The sequence below is a fragment of the Colletotrichum orchidophilum genome (assembly GCF_001831195.1).
Source record: "Colletotrichum orchidophilum strain IMI 309357 chromosome Unknown Scaffold_48.1, whole genome shotgun sequence".
In the NCBI taxonomy this organism is placed as follows: domain Eukaryota; kingdom Fungi; phylum Ascomycota; class Sordariomycetes; order Glomerellales; family Glomerellaceae; genus Colletotrichum; species Colletotrichum orchidophilum.
The window spans coordinates 191,714-211,542 of record NW_019173004.1 but is presented as its reverse complement, the minus strand read 5'-3'; the positions used below and the strand labels follow the sequence as shown (position 1 = coordinate 211,542).

The window sequence follows — 19,829 nt, the reverse complement described above, 5'->3', positions numbered from 1 at the left end:
AGTTAAGGGAGAGACAGCAATTTGGGCGTCTGAAGGCTAGTGATGTTCCATTTTGACTCAGTTGAGCAATTTGATCATCTTCCCTTGGGAATATGAATTTTGACTGCCCAAGGTATTATGTCGCTCAGGCACATGAGATTGGCATAAATCACTACCCCGGAAAGCAAGTGAAGTTTTGACAGCACTCGGACTGATATTGCCGACCAGTCTAAGACCAAATTGTGACATCGAGCATAGTGCTGTGTGACGTTGACTGTAGACAGTTTCTTCCCAACTTACTGATGCCATCTCATATTCTTCCAGCGCCAAGTAGAGTACAAAGAAGGAACATCGTTGAAAAGATGTAATGAGAATGCTCGGTGGGACGAGGTCGCGTGTAGCAACTCAGAAACGTGGCTATCTGCCTACCTATGTAAGCATGGTGAACAACATCCATGGGACTCGGACTGATTTTAGTCTCCTTCTCGCCAGTCGTGTCTCTCTTGCCCGTCTTTATCACTCTAAATTCTCCTCCTCAGCCTCAGACCGAATGACCAGAAGATCAGGGTAAACAAGTATGCCAGGTCATTCTATATTGGTTATGCAGAATGGAGGCAGGCTGACAAGGGCCAACCAAACCAGACTCCAAATTCATCTTGGTGACCTTGAGTGGATCCAGCGAGCTCATGAAGTTGGTGGACTTGGTGGCCATGCTGGTAGCAAAGCCCAAATCCTCGTGAATCCACTTCCACTTCCCTTCGGCGCTCTTCCTTTCACGGCAAATGAGAGAAATAATTAGACCGAATCGATCTGGGGGTCACTCAAGATTAGCCCGCCAGTCCAGAAGCTCAAGGTTCAGCGCTATTTCCCAGTTTAACGTCATCCATCACTGGCATCATAAAGCCGCCTTCTGGTCTTCTTCATATCTAGCTGTTTTTCAGCCAATTTCATTCTCACCAGCCAGACAATCTGCGCCGGGAAGCCGACTACTTGACGGTGCTCCAATGCAGCCCAAACTATGATGTTCCCATACGCCAAACTCCCTTTTGCATCCAAGATCAGAAGAAGAATAGTCGCAAGAAGCTCTACAAGCTTCCCAAGAGTACGTTTGTTAGTCTCGACTTCGAATTCAAACCTTAGGCCTGTGTCGAGACTATCGAAGAGGAACACCGGTCAATCCTTTTGAGAAGATTTGGGCAAACGGCGGACTAGCCTAAAAGTTTCTTGAGTCAATATGGCGCCGACCCCGCCATCCGACTCGGAAGCGTGCGTGTTACATCGGGTTCACGGCAATCTCAAAAGTCCCGACTCCGTGTGCGTCCTCCTCCGTGCTATCCGCAATCACATGCAGCCACTTGCAAGCTACCGACCGATCCGCAATGTCACCATCCTTGGTACAGAAGTTGCAGAACAAGGGTGGATTTATCAGTTGCGGGGGAGGGGGCGGAATCGTAAGTGACGTTGTGCAATGGACGCAACAACATTGTTATCATACCAAGCGATTTGCCAAGACGTTGAGTATAAATACGGTGTTACAGATGCGTCGGGGAGTTGGTAAACGTTGATGTGACTCTGTTGACAACCTGCGAATAAAAATACTATCAATTCTATGTTGAGCCTCCTATGAGAGTTTGATATGAAGCTTGATTCATTTTCATAAGAGTGGACGCAGCCGAACTTGAACCACAAAGCCTGGGCCACCTGGGAGAAACCGCCTCTGGTTGTGCATACTAAAAAGCGCCCATTCTCAACCTGGAATTTGGGTAGCACAAGGACAAGAAGTATAATCGGAGCATTTCCCTTGGCTTACCCTGGTCAAAAAGTTGGTATAGGTTAAGTCTAGTTGAGTGTTCCTCATAAAATGACACTCAGCGATGAAGAAATTATTCTCTATGATACATCCTGAAGTGATAAGTACATCATTACATATCAATCCCTCCAAGTAATTTCCCAATAATCTTGAACGAGTCTTTGTTTGCCTTTCTCCAGTATCCTGCACATGCTAACCCGGTGACAATGAAGAAATCCATATCCAGAGCTTGTGGGGGAACAAACAACTCGAAGATTGGACTCGAATCCCCACCTCGACCTTCAGGCTTTCGCCTCCATCTCGCCAAAGTTCGCTCGCTGCCATCTTTGAGGTAAAGAGTACTCGTCGACATTGTATTCTTGGACATTATCCATCGATATTTGCAACCGTTGAAGTTGAATTCATGTCCATGGCTGTAGTCCGTGAGCTTCATACTCAGGTCCGTACCGCGCAGGGTGATTTGTGCTTTCGAGGACAGAGTATGATATTTGATGATGCCGACGGCGCTGTTTGGGGGGGCCTGGCTTTTGGGATTCGCATACAGAATCGCAAGGACGCCTTCTTCGTTATTCTCGTTCAGCGTCCACACTGGGATTGGCTGTCCGGTCTGATCAATACGATCTATAGTTCGTTGAGTACCACCGCATCTTTCTCTGACTTCAAGAATTTCGCAGACTGGGAGGTTGATCTTTGCATCCTTGATGTAGTCGTCGGTAATATTGTACCAGCCCATGATGGAAATGTATTGTAGCGCGTAGAGGTGTATCTTGAAGTCTTTGTGATATGAAACAATATGAGACGATAGTTTGGTACCGCACCGAAAAACGGAGCAGAATCGGAGGCTCCGTGAATGGGATCATGCCTACTTAAACCCCGACCCTTGTGCCGCAGCGTCCTCTCAGGATTGCTTAAATTTGAGGACAAGCCAAGCAATGCAGGTACAGTGCACCGCAAACTTGTATTAGAAATCAGTTGAGGTATGCCTTGCTCGGTCGGTCCGATCGACGGTAAAGGCAGATCCCTCTGGGCAATCATGCTGAGCCTCGCACGAGAATAACCTCATTGGAGCTTTTCTGGTCCATTGGAATAGACTTGCCCGAATTGGGAAGTTACAAGTTCTCTGTACCTTAAACTAGTACTTGTTGTTCCACTAGGTCTTACTGCGCTGATGAGTGCCAAGCGCGGCTTACCTTATTGCAGTCGAGCTGGGCAGAAGGTAATCATTTTGTTGCAGCTAGAAAACGACTCGAAGAGGGAAGAGGATGTTCCAATCATATCAAATTTCCTTCATGGCTTCTCAAACATATTTGATTGGCTTCAATGCGAGGCAAAATGGGTCTTTGCCAGACTCCATCAGCTCGTTCTCATATTTGACTAGCTAGCTATTAATTATCTGAATTGGCCCTCACCTCCTGGAAACCGTTGTATTCGAAGGGAAAATGCTGTCAGCGGTATATTTCAGCACCCATGTACCGGCCTCCCAAATGTCGAAGTCCTCCTCCTTCGCCGGATCTCCGAGTAGCTTGAGAGTCTTGACGCGCCATTTGTAAGTGCCGGCAGGGACGAAGAACTTGTTACCATCGGAACCATCCCAATACCACGTATGCGTATTCCAAGGATCCTCCGGCGAACTCTGGTACGGTTGAAATAACTCCTTTCCAGACTTCGCATCCACAATGTAGATCCTCATATCGTGCGACTGCATGAAAAGGTAGATCTCAACAGCGGGATATTCGTTGCCTGGGAAAGAAGCTGGAACATCTGCGGTGCTGTTCAGTGTGCAGGTATAGATGCGGCCTCCTTCGGCAGGCGACACCGCGCTAGTGGCCACATTGAAGGTTGAAAGGTACGATTTATCGCGGTTGATACTGTGCAAGGTAGTAAGGGGTGCTCCGAAGCCTGTATAAGGTAGCGAGAGTTTGTTGACGTCGGTTGCGCCCTTGGCTTCAATGTTGATGAAGCCGCCAAAGTAGGAGACACGGGTGGCAGCTTCGGACAAGGCGGGATCCTTCAAGATGGAGACGGAAATGGAGGCGGTTTTTCCAGGACCAATTGAAACAGTTGAAGGGGAAATGCCGACCTCGGCGTATACTGGGTAGACTTCCGCTTTAGTGAGTTGGTAGCTGTCTGCCTTCTCGAGGAAATAGCCAGAGCTGGCTCCGATATGACTCAATTGATAACTGATGGTATCCGATCCAGTGTTTTTGATAGTGAAGGTCAACTCTTTGGGGCGGTTAGTTGTGTCGTTAAAGGAAAGGGAAGAGGTGCTGAGAATTGTGGTTGAATGAACAGCTCCCCAAGCGTCGACAAGGCCAGCTCCTTGTTGAAAGACCGGCGCCAGGAAATCCTCTGTTTTTCCCTTTCCATCGTTCCACTTGACTGGGCGGCTTGTTGTTGCGATCACGTTCCGTATCTCTGCAGGTGTGTAGTCGGGATGCTGCTGTTTTACGAGCGCAGCAATGCCGGCTACGAACGGCGTAGCTTCGCCGGAACCTAAAGTATCAAAGTCAATGCTTGCCCGGGAAAGTGAATGGGTTATAAATGTTGAACTAACCGCCGAGTACCCCATAGCCTCCAATCTTTCCAGGGAAGGTACTCAAGATACTGCCTCCGGGAGCAAGGAATGCGGGGCAGGGTCCCCCTACAAGAGTCGGGCCCCAGCTAGTATACGCCGAGCTAAGAAGGCCAGAGCGGTTATTGGCCGTGTAAGTGACTTCCACGTCTGCGGCAGAGACCTCGTTGGCAATCAAGACTTCAACCGAGCCGTGCTTCGCCTTCGCCTCCAGTAACCGATTTGCTGTTGCGTAATCGGTTGATACGGACCCCTTCAGGTTTGGGTCTGTGCTTGAAGAGGTCGCCTCAAAGAACGGTCCATCGGAAAGAATGTAATCGCTCGGGCTGTAGTACATGACATAAGGGATGCCAAACTCTTTGGTAAGAGACACAGAGGAATTATCGGCCGCCTTCCAACATTGGTCAAACTGGGAGAGGAAAATAACCTTGGACAAATCTGTCGGCAAGGTAGACTTGTCTGGGAGCAGCTGGCAGTCTTTGGTATTGGGAGTGTTTGATGTCCAGATCGTTAGTCCCTCTTTCGATGGGAAGTCAAAAGGCAGGTCAGGGACGAAACGAAGCGAGCCTCCTTCATCACCGGCAGTCCACTTGCCCCCCCAAGTGTAATAGGGAGTTTGCGAGGGGTCCGCAGTGCCGACGCCGGCGAGAGTATCACCATCTCCTGGACTAGCGGTGGTGAAGATGCCAGGGCCACCATTTCCAGCTGGAAGGGAAACGTAGATACCGCTATTGAATAGTCGCGTAGCCAGGGAGGACCAGGGGTCTGGCAGGCTGTCAGCAATCAGGCCCATTGAGAGATTGAGTTTGTCAGAAGTTTACCATCAGGGAAAGCAGCATAATTTCCGAACGAGCAGGTGATCACGTCCACACCTCTTTTGGCAGCCTCGAGGAACGCGTTGATAAGCGTGTCAGTTTCTGAGGTATCTTTATCGCAACTCTTAATGCGATAGAGCTCATATGTTGCGTCTGGAGCTACACCAACGACACCAAATTTGCCCTCGTCACCCTTGGCTCCGATAATACCGAAGTTGGCCGTGCCGTCGAAGGAACAGTTATCACGAACATCATTGTCGCCGTCTACCAAGTCGTGGGTGTACGCAATATTGGTTTTGCTGAGACCAGGGACGTCAATATCGAAACCGTCGTCAATAACAGCCACACGGATACCTGTGCCCGTGATGTTGCTAGCATGAAGCTTCGACACACCGGTATCAACATGCCACGACAAGGTGTCAGCCCCGGCTTGGTCTCTTGCGTCGAGAGTTGAGTCCTTGGATAGGTCGCGCTTGTTCGATCCATGGCTGGGGAGTTCCAAACCACCTTCAGAACTGCCAGGAATACTGGGCATTTGAACGGGTAGTGGGGCAGGGGTGAGTGGCCAAGCGTTCAGAATGCCTTGGATTGACTGTAACGTGTACAGTAACGATGTTCGAGAAACTCCATCGTTGGTGCAGTCTACACTGAAGGATCCTCCTTGGAATACGGCGTGGGTGAAATAGTACCGCGAAGATACTGTGCAGTCCCAGCCGGAAGCTGTCAAAGACCCTTGTGTCTGGTTGTTGAGAGCCTCTGGGCTCTGTGAGAGTGTTAGTGACATTTCCCGCAAGGGTGTACTTGTGTATTACCCATTGTACGGATGCATCAAACTCAACAACGAAGGCGTCGTGGTATTCGGAAACAACCAACCATGGCAGGCAAGCTGCGAAGGCAGCCTGCTTAATGAAAGACTTCATGACGTTCCGATTGAGGCGGTTGATCATGACTTTCGGTTTTTTGCTTTGGACCGCGTCGCTTCGGTCATAGTTATACCATCGTGTAAAAGACCTGTCGGCCTTTGGTAGGAAACCTGACTCGCGCAAATATCGCGCGCGACAAGCAGGCCGAGTTCCCAGTGATCGAACTTTAACATAGTGGCCGCAATTACCGACTTCTCCATAAAAAACATGTCAAGCTTCGCGGCGTGGATATTGCGCATAGTCTCAGAAATCACGCAAAGGGGCTGGCTTTGCACCTCTGTTCTGTCCGAAGCATTTGACCCTGTGATTAGACAGCATTTCATTTCCCCGGTACTTTCGAACTTAGGCCGCACGTGGCCACGCCCTGGTGCATTTATATGTCCCTCAGTAGTATCCATTCCCGGACTTCGATTTTGGGAATTCAGCGCAAGGTTACACCTGAGCAAGCTTCACAGGCAGTAGCCGAAGTCCCGAAGCAATCCAGATCAGTCTGGTCCCACTCCAAAGACCGGTGGCCACACCATATCCACTCCGGCCTTGCCGTCCAGAGACGTTTATGTATGTTTTAACTTTTCACCGGCCGAGTGGAAAAAGACTGAAGTATCGCCATGGCCGCTAGACTGGGGCTTGAGAGTCAAAATGGCCAACCCTGTCGTCGTTTGTCTCTCAAGTACGTATACTTCACTGACTCTCTCCAGATACTTTCCAGAGCTAGTGGCCCATAGTTCTGTTAGCGGCGACGGTGCTGTGGCGACATTCCATGTCCTGTCCGTCGAGCGTATGTTACCAGGCACTTTTTCAAAGACCCCCCATTGACGTCGTTATGGATGCCCTTCTGTGAAGCCTCCAATGCAAGGTTCTTCACATCGAGGCGCTCATCATTGATATCTTGTGCCTAGATGCTGTTCGAGAGGAGGTAGCCGAGTGTGTTCACACTGATGTCTAATTAACGCCCTTGGTAGATTTCTGTTTGATTTAAAGATGCGGTTCGGCGCGGGTTCTTTAACCTAAGGCTGAAACTTAACCTTCCAAGTACCTGCGAATACATCAGCAGCTTCTCCTTCTCCAATCTTGGCTTCAAGGAAATTAATCTTTGAACTCTTGTCTATCAAGATTGTAAGAGAAGTGAAGGCCTGCTAGTCGTCTTTTCATAACGTTCTCGTCGCTTCTCTTTTTCAGGAAAAGGCGGAGTAGCGCAGCTTCACAGTTAGCATTATCGACTCCTGGTGTCTAGGCCAAATTGATGTCTTCGGATAAGTTACCGTTGGGATTATCCTTCAAGCTGCAATGCCTCCAGCCAAAAAGGCCGTAGCCGGCAGGTCAGCACAGCCCATCGAATTGTAGCTGCCAATTTTGGTTAAGCAGTTTGGCTCAGAGACATCTGACATGGGCTTCTTGCCATTTGGTGGCAGATGATAGATATTTATAAACAACGCGAAGAGCGTTAGTCTCATAGGAGTCAGCTCAACTCATGATACGTATAGTCTCAGTCGTAGTTTTTGCTGTCGCTTTCCACGGTGACTTTACATATACACTTTGCTAGCTTTACACCAACACAGATTGCAGATGACCCCTAAAGCAAATGACCTTGATTAATGTAGAGTAGGAAAACAGGAGCCTGGACTGTGGTTGAATTAGCGCTCTAGAAGACGAAAGAATTATAGTAATTATGACCAGCAAGTGGTTCTTCGAGCTACGTACTCAAGAACGTACTGCATGGAATTAAGAGTTCCGAGAACGGAATTTAGATGGCTTTCAATCTCTGCCGACGCCCCATTTAGTAGCATCTTTCAACCAAGAGAATACCATGTCCATTCCCTTTGACGTGTTTCTGGCTATGAGACCCCTCTTTGGGTCGTGATCCGGACCGGGTGCGTTGAAAGTCTCAACAAGACGCGTGTTATCTTTGCCAACCTCTAGGATAGATCCCCCCACGATGGCCTCCTCCTCGACGCATCGCAGCATAGCCTCTGCGACCTCCCTTGGAGTGACCCAACCATCCTGGGCTTCGTCCAGATTGACCAGCTTCTCCGGATGCTCAGTCCAGAGCGGGGTTCGCACGACGCCTGGTGCCACAGCATTGACGCGGACCCCATCTGTCTCTTCCAGGCGGGCAAGACTACGCACAAATCCGGTGATGGCGAACTTCGAGGCTGCGTAGAGAGGAGCATTGATGTTTGGAACCTGACCGGCCACTGACGAGATGTGAACGATACGCTTCGGGTCCTCGGGTGACGCCTTGATGGACGGAGGCAGGGCCGTATCTGTGACCTCTCCGGGGTGCAGCCAGTAGGAGATCGCCAGCTGCGTAGAACGGATGGGATGGGTGATATTGATGTCAAGCAGGGCATATCTACCGCCATCTACACTGTCCTTACTCTCGGACGATCCCGGTGGATGCCAGAAGTTGGACCAGTGGGGCTCATAGACGCCTGCCCCAGGACAGAAGATGTCAAAGCCCCCGAATTCGTCAATGGCGACTCTGAACATGTTGGATAGTGCCGGCCATGATGTTACGTCAGTCTTGACGAAAATCGTACGTGGCTCGGCTTTCGCCTTGTCTTGGTTGCTTGAGACGAGCTGCTCCGCCTCCGGTCGAAGAGCGAGATCAGCAATGACGACATTGCAGCCGCGCTCTAGTAGGAGTTCAGCGAAGGAGAAGTTGATGCCTACGTACTAGTGAGTTGCCGTAGTGGTGGTATTATGAAAACGGAATATGGAAATAGTAATTGACTGGAGGCAAGGGTGTATACCTGAGCCGGCGCCTGTGATGATGGCAGTTTTCCCGGCCACGCTGTAGGGCGCGGTCGACTTTGGGGTGGATTCTGTCATTTCGTTCTGTATGTCTCAAGTGTGAAAATAGATCAGATCAAATTTGAGCTGCAGCAGATTCGAGCATGTAGGTTTTCAGTCGACGTGAACGCTGAGAACCCGTATTGAGATGCTGAGAGGGTGTTCTGAGGAACGAGCTGCTGACTTAGTCGCGATTACCCCAGGAAATCGACGCGAGCAGAGGGTACGAATGGAACTAATAACGCGGGCGAGGCCGACGATCGGAACCTGGGGGTTCATTGAATCTGACAAATGGGCGAAAGACATACCAGTACTTTGTACCACTGCTATTCGTGGCTTCTCCACGGGGTAACCTGCATTTTACCCCGCAGAGGGGTTTATAGAGACAAGTCTAGGCACAGCTAACCTCACCGAGGCGCTTAGAGTTGCCCAAAGTACATGTGGGCACCGCAATGATCACATCCCACGCACGTGTGAGAAGGTATCATCAAGCGATTCTCACTCACACATTTGAATGAGGCAGTGTACTTTTGGAAAGTGCATAATACTGGGTATTCAATTCTCTCTGTGACGAGGTCTTGGCACCTATCCGTGGAGATCTGAGCGCAGCCCATAACAAACCGCTCGGTGACCAAATGCCATCCTGTATCTCGGATTCATTTCTTATTCGATAACCAGTATGAAGCAAACATATCAAGCTTAGTTGAGATCTTAGACGATTGAATTGGTCAAATGAATCTATTGAGGGTATTGAGTTCGCTCAGAGGACTAGATGGATGCGTGCATGTATGCAAAACCAAAAGTGTCCTGTGCTTACATGTAATTTTGTGACAAAATCGTCTAACTCCCGTTCTTGATTGTTTTCTGCACGTAATCCACCACCGAGCTGAATTTTCCAAGCGTCATGAGCGGCGAAGTGACTGTCAATCGGGCGAAGAATCCAAGCGCCGATACCATGTTTCTGAAGGTAGTGACCTGGTCATTTGCTCGTGATATGAAAGCCGCCACCAAGCAGAACGAGCTGACAGCAATCCGCACAAGATTTCTACATGTAAGAATACACTCGATCAGTAACCAGAGTTTCTTGCGGAAAAGTGAGCATGACATACTGGTCTGTCCCCGCTTTCGTCGGATCAACCTCGACGAGTAAGTTCAAAACGTCAATGGCAGAATCAAGAACCTGTTGCTCTGTTTCATCGACGTTTAGACAGCCCATGGCGTTGGCTGAGAATCTTCCACAAACACATAATACCAGCTCAAAGTACAGCAAACTTGCCGAAATGTCACCATGCAGGAACGTCGTGTCTGGACTATTGGGTAAAGCCATCCTCGAGTCCCATGAAGTTGTGGGTGTCGGTCTGTGTCTTGCAATAAAAACGTCGACGCTCAATCCCTGAAGTTGTGCCAGCCAGTGGTCTAGATGCTCTGCCGCGTGTGACGTTGACCTTGACAGAGCGTCTCGACTGTCAAACTCCTCCGCCACTCTGGCACAGCATTGAGCTAGGCGGTAGTGAATCCCAAAGGCCTGCGTTGACGGTGTTCCAGCTTCCATCTCAACATGACTGGGTTCGTGGTCAATAAAAGCATTATCCAGGGACTACATGTGTACAGATGGAATTAGTGAATTGTGCGGATATCGATACGTGGTAACATTGAGTCCTTGAAAAGCGAGCTTACCGAGGGCTGTCCGTTCCGCAACCGAAACGGCTTTTCAATCGTGTACAGCAGCCAGAAGGCATGCTTTAATAGTTCTACCTCCTGATCCGTCTGGCAAATCGTCTTGATAGACGCCAAAGCATTCAACCTCAAAGATTGGGCGCAGGATACGGCGAGACCCAGCAGCCATTCCGTGTCCTCTGGTTTCCAGAAGATCGATGTAATGAGCTTTCCGACAATGGATGTCAGCTATGATTGTAAACGAGCAGCAATTATTTCCTTTCTTTTGGGAGGCTTACAATAGTGACCAGGGCCTGGTTCCATTGGTCAGTATGGCCCAGTACAAAAGACAGAAATCAGGCGTACCTTGAAGGACAGCGCGGATGGATGACACGAGTGCAGCTTCTCGACATGTACCATGGCGTTGCTGTACAAGCATCTCATGTGCGATTCCTTCTCCTGTGAGGGATCGGCTCGCTTGAGCGAGATAGAACATCCAATGGAAAGCGTTGCGTATATGAGCGAACTTTTCGCATGGTCGGATATCCCCTTTATGACCACCTCTTCAAAGAGACGTAAAATCTCAGATTCCTCTATGTACTTGACCCCGCTGCCATGGATGATTAGTACATTATAAGTAAACATCTTGAAATGCTTAGCCTTGGAGAGCATTGACGTACAGATACGGCTCCGAGGCTGTGAAAGCTGCCAGTCGACGTTAGCCTCGCTTCTCCAAAACCTTTTATACTGCTCACGGAGTTGATAGCAGTGTACCGTGAAGAAACTCAACTAGTGTGTCAAGGCTCGGTTGAATCATATCATAAGGGCGTGCTGTAAGTCCTGGACTGTGGCAGCAGGTCGCAGATTCGTCTACAAGATCCATAAGGTTCTGCCCGAACTGTTTAGAATTGCAAGAACTCCGGTCCCTTCCTATGAGGAGCTTCACCATATCGATTGTTGAATACGCGGATGTGGCTGGTTGTCTCGTCAGTCGACGTCCAATATCTCGATATCATGGGCCAAAAACATACCCTGAACAGAACCTTCCAGAGTGCTCTTGTCATCAAGTTCCAGTAGGTTTGGATCGTTCCAATCTTCTGGTATCAGACAACCAAAGTGCTGCAAGCTAGAGCCGTTTTGTCCGTTCGGCAAAAGCTGTGTGCTCCAACAATAGTCCAACGCCGAAGATGCTGGGCTAGCGATGATTCCCGTGCTCTGTGCTCCCAAAACCTCAGGTAAATCCATTCGTCCACCGGAGATTAAACCCCAATGCTCTTCCAGAGATCCAGTTGTCGCAGGAGCAGGAAACCTCCCAATCTCTACCAACCTGTTGACGCCCGAAAATGATGACTGAGTTGAAGATGACCCAAAGTAGTCTAGCTGATCTTTCGGGGATGGGTTTGGTGTTGTTTGTTGTGATAGGAAATTGGAGTCGTCGAAGGATGCACTCTGTCTCGTTGTTGCGCTAAAGCCTGGTAGGATGTGCTTAGTTATGATACGGAGAATAAGGCGCTTAGGCGGATCTCTATACCATTCTGAATGGATCTTCCCCTCTTCTTCGGTGTGACGTAGAAGCAGAAAGAGGATGCAGACTGCAAATTATGAGAATCGATGAAATCTAGTCCCGAGAGAGATACTTACAAGGCACTTATCGCAGCTGGGTCTGCCGCCATCGCCTGTGGATTGTCAAGCTACCGCTGCGAAGACCATTGCGTGCTTCTTCACTCACATTTTCGTTTCCTCACCTTGCATGTCTCGCAAGCGCCAGGTCGACGTTTGTATATCCTGCCGCCGGTACCAGTAGCGTTTGCTGAAGCTGGCGAGGACATCGAATGAAATGGCTTGTAATGAGACTTGTTGGATGAAATGGCGGAGGAAACACATATGAGAGCCAATATTGTCAAAGTCATGCTGTGTTGTGGGAGCCCTCAATATCTAAATCAATCCCCGCTTCATGTCCATCGCAACTATGCTTCTTCGAACGCAATGATAGACCCGGGCCGTGAGTTCCGAATGAATATGCAGGAGATCGCCCCGCGAAGGACCATTCAAGGTAGGCTCGTGGCTCCAACCTTGCCCAATGATTCCTGAAAGATCTAGCCAGCCATGGTTCTTGACCTACATGTAACAAAGGTCACGTCTCTAAAAGGCGCTACTGAACCTTGAATAAGCAATGCTAGAGCCTTGTAGCTATCTTGTCGCCTCGTAGAACCGCTGTTCTCCTGGTCTTCCATTCAAACTTTAATGTCTGTACCCCCCCTCCATCATTCTCTCGTCCCAGGTCCTCTTTGTTTCCTGGCCCGTCGCTCTTTCTCAGATAGATTGGGTGCAGGTTGGGGAAGACACATGTCGCCCATCAGGTCAGGCCTCCGTTCCCCCTCCCGTAGACCAACTTCGGTTTTAGCATTCATGCATTATGCTTATTCAGTCAAAAGGTCCTCCATACCAGGCCTGTTTTTTGTTCATCTCATAATGTGTGAATTACACAATGAGACTTGGACCTACTTCTTGCAAAACTTCATGTGTGATCTAATGATTCAGTGCCTCGACTGAGCCCCGCCATTGAAACCTCCGCATCTAGCATCTGCATGGCTGCATTGAACAGTCTGTCCAGGAGCTGCCATTCAGAGATTACCACTGCAGACTGCACTTTGATTTAAACATCTGCGTAGTATACGATCCTATTGTAGCCATCGCAACCTCAAAGACGATCTCCATTGAAAGCAGATTTAGCGCTACCAGTCGGATTGCTTTACAAAATTCGTAAACTCAGATGGTGCAGAAATGGCCTGACATTGACTTGCCGTGGTGTTATCCGAAGGAATGTTGGACAAGATTAGACCTCCCGCTGGGATCTCAACACGGACGGTGAGGGCCATAGGCATGTGTTAACTCGGTTGTAAGTATGTGAACTCAATTACATGACCCAAGTCGTAGGATCGTAGCCTGGAAACAGGCTGCAACCTTGCTCGGGGTTTAAGCCACATCAGCGAAGCTTGGTAGATCTTCGGGAATGGTTAATTACGTTGTTTGCATTGTTTCCTGTGGCAAACTACGATCGTGGCCTGATTCCAGACCAAGCACATGCCGGTTAGGACACGCCAGGCCCTGTTCTGCCCGCATTCGTATTTGGCCGTATTATCTTCAGCCCTATCCGAAGACCAGGGCGTCAGTTATTTCAGCCATTCATTCCCCATTTTATGATACTGAGCTTTCAAAGTCTATTTCCAGTCCTGTCCATCTTTTGGCGAGCTGACGCAAACCAAAACTCAATGTCGAGCGACTTCGCCAGGGAACTATCAATCCCGCGGGGTACTGGTTCGCCTTTCCATTAAGGTTGTATAAGCAAAATCCCAGCAGGCAGAGCTTCTTTGCTCTTCTCCGCATGGTTGTTTCGTGTCAGAGCTTCTCATCTGATATCAGCGTCACACACATCATCCTGAATTTTGCTCGCAGGCGCAAGGCGTGATGATGCTGTTTCCATGACCAAGTACGGACTTTTCATCGTACACAAGCATACCTATGATGATCTAGAATTGTCCCGTTTCTGGCTTTGTTTGCTTAGGTGAGTAAGACTGTGTTAGGGACTGATCGATAGGCCTTGACCCAGCATCACCGGCAGCAAATATCCAGATGTCTCTCCTAAGGGACCCACCACATCGGGCTGTTTCATATCTCCGACATATTCTAGTTCATCCGCCATGGGAGACCCGCAAATCAAGGAGAGCAAGGAGGGGCTGGGGCTGGCCGGTTGGAGCTGACCGGATATCCCGAGATACCCAAAACTCACCGAGTCCCGGACCCGGGACAGCCGGGAGAGCAAGGAGGGTTTGTTCTTGTTCTGGTTCTACTGTCGTGCAGTAGCAGAAATCTTCAGTTCCACGTTAAACCTCAACCAGCCTGTCGTTTAAACCTTCCTTTAAAGAAAACTTTTTGTGCAAATTGAGTTGACAGGAAAGTCCAATCGGTAGTAATCTTCCCCTTTTCCACATCTTGGCTGCCAGTGATAACAAAGAGTTCCAGCTATATCACTAGTTCGGGCGATATCCGTGCACAATGACGTTTTCTTCACAGCTGCATCTGTCCAGAATCACTGACCTCGGGTTTCTCAAAGAAGCTTGACGATGACGATCATTGTCGGGAGGTCGGGCCTTGTCCCGTCTTAGCTGTGAGTTTCTATCGATAGTTCAACGCTAGCAATGTTAGGTGAGGCTGTATCCGTGTTGAGATCCGACCGCGTCTCATGAACAGGTGAACAGATCATTCTATGTGCATAATTCGCTCACAAGACACAAAATGCCCGGTAAGCTATGACTGGGCAGATGAAAGTCGCCATGATGCTTCAATTTCCATTCCTGCAGGTGTTGACTCGGTCACAGAGGAAGGTTACAGGCGGCGACAAGATTTTATCAAACAGAATATGCGGAACACTAAGGCCCAAGATCTTACTAAAAGTAGACCAACCAAGTCACGTAGAGCAGTCTACCATCGATGGGTCCTTAGCTTGCACAAGCAATGAAACTTTTGGCCCAATCAAACAATCCACTAGGCGATGGAAAGCGCTGGCTACGCTTAGCTTGACTCAAAAATATGTTGATGGCAATCTGCAAGGCACCAGATTGACCATCGACTATGCTTCAACGCATCCAGAAAAAGATTTGACAGCTTCGAGAAAGCTCAATCTGCCATTCCGATGGGGCCATGCTCAAAACCACTGACCGCAATGACAGACGTCGCAAAACCTTCCGTACCAGTCATCTTACTCTTTTTCCAGGAAGAGATCCGTCGACCCATTTCTGAAACTGGCTTCATTGGGCGCCAATACCTGCAAGGCACATTTCATGCTCAAAGCGGCGAAAAATGATCCTTCATTTCATGTACTGGTTAGTCTCTAGGTCTTCAGCCCAGTGTGATCTGACAGCGGCATTGGCTCGGGCGCCAAGATGGCAAGCCTCAGCTTTGAGTCATGTCGCCGGGATTAGCGGCTGTCATCTCATCTGTCATACACATTAGGAACTCGTTGGTGAAGTCACTCCACAATCCACATCTGGGTTGAAGAGGGCGTAAACAATATCTTCCTCACTCCTTGTCAGCAACAACTCTCGTTGGCAGAAACCCTTGAGCTCGATATCGGTTAGTTTGTGTTTCCCCGTGTATCATCCCTAAAAACTCTCGAACCTTCTCTGAATTTCTCATGACTCGTTGAGAGCTTACAAGCTAGCTTGCTTTAGATACATACCTATGCGAGAGGGCGAACTCAGTGACCTTCCAGCGCTCGAAATCCCTTTAGTCAATGAGCTGAAAAGATGGCCCTGACAGTCATTTCGGCCTTTCTGCATTTTTTCAGCCTGCATGTTCCTTGGTATTTTACACTGAGCATACGATCAATGCGTGGGTGCTTGATAAGTCAGCAATGAGAATCTATCATTTCACAGCAGTAGATGTCGGAGCTGAGTGAGCTCCCTGGCATACTTCTAGAAATGGCTACGCCAAGCAACGGTTCTTGATCCTAGAACGATTCGTTGCAAGCGGAAATTTTAAGAGACCATGAGGTCCGCCTGTGATTATAACCTGCATTTAATGTGATAACTATCCGAAAAGCCAAACAAGGTCCGGCCTTGGCCCTTGGGACCTTCGAGATGAGTATGCAATTTGTCCAGTTGAGAATAATGTAATATTCTGTGCGGGAAAGGTTCCATGTTGGTTATTTGTCGATAACAGAAACTTATACAGACAAAAATTGATTACTGTCCTATCTCGTCGACTGCTAGATGACGTCGATGCATATCTATGCAGGATACTAGCGAATGATTTATTCATCCGCTTTAATTCTCGGTATATCCACGAATAACGAACTCGTAATAGAAACAGAATTCAAGATGTCCGGGACCTTTATGTACCGGCGTCATCTAGCAATATACTACCCGGTGCGCGTTTCAACCTATCAGTGACGAAGGAAATCTTCAAGCCCCATCTTCACATCCAGCTCGGAGGCTCTTGGGTTGTTCACTTGGAGCGTTGGAAGCTCTTGATAGAACATAAAAGGACATAATTATTCAGGATCTCTCTTCATGCCCATATATATGGAACATCAGACACCACATAGTGGCCACTCCTTATTTGAGCGCTGGTCTAACCCGGTTCACAGTGCATGGAAATCCGACTTGGTGAATCTAGCCTTGACCTGACTTTGTTGCTGTCTTTCTTGATGGCCGTTCTAGAATCTCGCTGAGTTTCCATACCGCAGCGTCCATCCCATAGCCAACACCCTAACCGCAGCGTAGCAAATAAAGACGAGGAAATAAGAAACGCCGGAAAGCATTATCAAGCCGTCCCAGTTGAGTTTTGGCCCCGTTCCTGTGACTCCAGGATAGAACCAGCGATTGGTAAGCTACTGCGGGTGCCCAAGCTGGCCATCATCATCCACGGCAAGAGTGATAAGGATGCATGTGATATTGAATCTTCCATGGTTGTCGGCAGCAAGGCCCGGGAGAAACCTCCCGATGGCAGACCCTGCACTGAGAATCAAGAGGATTGTGTACGAGTGGACATTGCTGCCGGGTAACGTCGTGGAGTAAGAAATGATGTAAATGATTGGTATGACTAGCCTCCATTCTATGAAGAAGATTCCGATTGCCGACAAGGTAAGCCTGAGAATGCGAAAGATAGTAAAATCTGGCCAGTTTAATACAGGTCCCTCTTTCTTAGGCAATCTGGACTGAATGAACAGAGTCGCAGGAACCGTAAGCCCGAGAAGAATGAACCCCAGAATCATTGGTGGTCGGGCCGAATTCCAGAGTGGGAAACAGAGTTTGGAGTAAGATAGAGTAGTCGATGCCACCGATCGAACCAACCTTTGCTGTTAAGCCTGTGGCGAAGCCTCGACGTGAGTCAAAGAAGTGAGCAATGGCGCCGTAGGATGGTGAGTTGAGCTGAGCACCACCCAAGCCGCCGACGATTGAGTACACCAGAAGAGTCTGATGATATTCTACTTGACGTATGGAAGTCAGCCGCATTGTGCTCTTGTGATATAGGAGAAACGAACCTTTGCACAAGATCAACAGAAGAAGGCTTGCAGATATACAGAGACCGCCAGCGAGACAACAAGCCCACGGGGGCCATATTGATCGAAAAGAGAACCAACTTGTATGCCAACGAAGAATAAGATGAAGAGATACAAGCGGAAAATCCATCCAATCTGGCACATTGAGTATCGGCAGGTTGGTTTTCAGAGATGTAGAATTCGAAGACGGCAGCCGAGTTGACGAGGCCAAATACTGAAGGCATCGCACAGAAAAACCCAAGCATTACCAACCAGGCTTGCCAGCCACTTTCTGGGAAGGTCAACTCGTTGATAAATGACGCATCAGGACATCCATGGCCGGACCTGTCTCAGCGGTCTTTCGGATTATGTCGCCAATCTGACACTAGTTAGGGCCGAAGACGACCACCACGGTGAGCGCTGTCATAGAGCCAAGCCAATTGTAGGCCGACAGCAGTCAAACGCTCCTCGAAGAAGTTCATGAGGCTCCCTACATGTACAATTTCAAGCGAGTTTCGACATCAAGCTAAGGTAAGTCTGGTACGTCTCAAAAAAACATGTCAAGAAGTCTGTAACTCAGTCTGATGTACGCCAAGGATTCTATTAGGAAGCTATCAAAGTATCGGTCCATCGGATTGCCATGCCAGGCCTTAAAGACCGATACCCGAACCACACTGCAATGTTAGCTGTGAGTAATACGTTTCTCAGAGCTGTGATAATTAGTTCTGCTGGCCCTGAGAGGCGATCTGGGTTGAATCCTTCAAGCTTGGCAGCGCATAAATGAACTACGCAATGACGCTCAAGCGACGCATAAGAAGCCCTTTGTAGCCAAGGCATTTGCCAATAAGGAAGCTGGAGCTGAATTGAGTTATTACATAATCTCTATGTTGGATCGTTGAGTTTGGTTGGCCGGCTTGGAACACAGCCCGGAATGTTGCGGGGGACATGGAGCTTGGTTTTATGATGTCGGAAACCAGTCTACAGCTATTCCTGGGTGAAACTCAGAACCAGGGTCATATCGGTTGACAAGGTTCATCACAAGCCCGCGATGCCGCAAAACATGCTCTGCTCGTCTCTGTGATACAGGTGTCTTGAGAGCTGGGGTATGCTGGCCGCATTTTGTTATCATGCATACATGTACATTCCAGCTCTTAAATTGACAGGAGACAGAAGTTGATGACGGTAGGATTTGAAAAAAATATACTCTAAGACGATGTCATCATTCCTTTCATGTCACTAGAGGTTTCATGGCATCAGATGCGAACTGAGCCTCGCGCACGTATTCTGATCTGACGCTGGTCGTCTTGTTGCATTCTGCTAGAGGATAGTGAGGCAGATTTTGAAGTGTTCTCAAGACTGCACCATACGTCTGAAATTTTCTTCTTGTGTGAGGCATCCAGAATACCCCAAAGTGGATGCAGTTGATTGGAAGGTCTTGTCGGATAATGTCGGTCCCGGGGGTTAGACCTTTTGATGAGGAGCTGACGAGCTATAGCATGTCTGGGGGAAGACAGGTTTCTACCTGGAAGATCGTGGCATCTGGAACCTCGTCCCCCGATGAGTATATGCAGCTTTGCGGGATTGCCAATCACGACCGTCTCGTCAAGCTCTATGTTTTGGTCAAAAGTTTTGAAACTCTCACGTTATTCATTTGATGGCCACTGTAAGGCTGTTTGGTAAGGTAGGCAAGTAGATGTCAAAATCATGAGCCCAGTGTCATCGCGCAATTTGGCCCAGCCACAATGACCAGAAGGGGTTGACTCTGGAGTCTGGATGAGTTCCAGGTCAATCTGACTGACACTTCTGCCGAGCTCAAGGAGGCTAGGGCGAGTACTAGTCCCATATGTATACAATATCATTACTGACCTCGTTCCAAAATCTTCATCACGTCTCTTACTTGTCGTCAATTCGGAGACGGCGCAGTCGTCTAAGATCTTGCCGAATGGAGGTGTAGGATCATTGTGGCTGCCAAGTCCAGCGGCAGCAAGGGCACGTTATTTCCTCTTGTTTAACAGGCGGACGAGCTTGTCCGAAAAATGTAATGGTTACATACCTTACTTGCTGAAAGTAACAAGTTGCGATAAGAAAGACAAACTTGATCAAGATCATTGTTTCTGGTCCTATAAACGCATTGTGAACTGCGAATTGGTGAATCGTGGTACGCGGATCGTGCGGTTGGTCCAAGGATGATGGCCATGGGAATGGTGGGTGCGGGGCTGAAGCAAGAACCTTCGCCAGA

General features: G+C 48.8%; 6 protein-coding genes across 6 annotated transcripts; all 6 read right to left on the bottom strand.

Annotated features, from left to right (window-relative positions):
* Window positions 1-1,901: 1,901 nt before the first annotated feature.
* On the bottom strand, window positions 1,902-2,522 carry CORC01_06469 (uncharacterized protein; the record flags this gene model as incomplete). Its single annotated transcript, XM_022618110.1, has 1 exon — window positions 1,902-2,522. One exon carries the CDS (start codon window positions 2,520-2,522, stop codon window positions 1,902-1,904), a length of 621 nt encoding a protein of 206 aa, XP_022475422.1.
* A 672-nt stretch (window positions 2,523-3,194) lies between these two features.
* CORC01_06468 (serine endopeptidase) lies at window positions 3,195-6,123 on the bottom strand (the record flags this gene model as incomplete). The annotated part of the gene is made up of 4 exons (XM_022618109.1): window positions 3,195-4,282; window positions 4,344-5,126; window positions 5,183-5,939; window positions 5,989-6,123. The coding sequence occupies 4 exons, from the start codon at window positions 6,121-6,123 to the stop codon at window positions 3,195-3,197; spliced, it is 2,763 nt and encodes a 920-aa protein (XP_022475421.1).
* A 1,731-nt stretch (window positions 6,124-7,854) lies between these two features.
* On the bottom strand, window positions 7,855-8,931 carry CORC01_06467 (short chain dehydrogenase; the record flags this gene model as incomplete). Its single annotated transcript, XM_022618108.1, has 2 exons — window positions 7,855-8,768; window positions 8,853-8,931. The coding sequence occupies 2 exons, from the start codon at window positions 8,929-8,931 to the stop codon at window positions 7,855-7,857; spliced, it is 993 nt and encodes a 330-aa protein (XP_022475420.1).
* Window positions 8,932-9,732: 801 nt separating this feature from the next.
* Window positions 9,733-12,377, bottom strand: CORC01_06466 (uncharacterized protein; the record flags this gene model as incomplete). Its single annotated transcript, XM_022618107.1, has 11 exons — window positions 9,733-9,937; window positions 10,002-10,489; window positions 10,570-10,776; window positions 10,848-10,862; window positions 10,915-11,158; window positions 11,229-11,253; window positions 11,323-11,523; window positions 11,580-12,020; window positions 12,080-12,140; window positions 12,190-12,224; window positions 12,278-12,377. 11 exons carry the CDS (start codon window positions 12,375-12,377, stop codon window positions 9,733-9,735), a joined length of 2,022 nt encoding a protein of 673 aa, XP_022475419.1.
* A 4,562-nt stretch (window positions 12,378-16,939) lies between these two features.
* CORC01_06465 (riboflavin transporter MCH5) lies at window positions 16,940-17,323 on the bottom strand (the record flags this gene model as incomplete). The annotated part of the gene is made up of 1 exon (XM_022618106.1): window positions 16,940-17,323. One exon carries the CDS (start codon window positions 17,321-17,323, stop codon window positions 16,940-16,942), a length of 384 nt encoding a protein of 127 aa, XP_022475418.1.
* A 116-nt stretch (window positions 17,324-17,439) lies between these two features.
* On the bottom strand, window positions 17,440-17,856 carry CORC01_06464 (uncharacterized protein; the record flags this gene model as incomplete). The annotated part of the gene is made up of 1 exon (XM_022618105.1): window positions 17,440-17,856. One exon carries the CDS (start codon window positions 17,854-17,856, stop codon window positions 17,440-17,442), a length of 417 nt encoding a protein of 138 aa, XP_022475417.1.
* Between the last annotated feature and the right edge of the window lie 1,973 nt (window positions 17,857-19,829).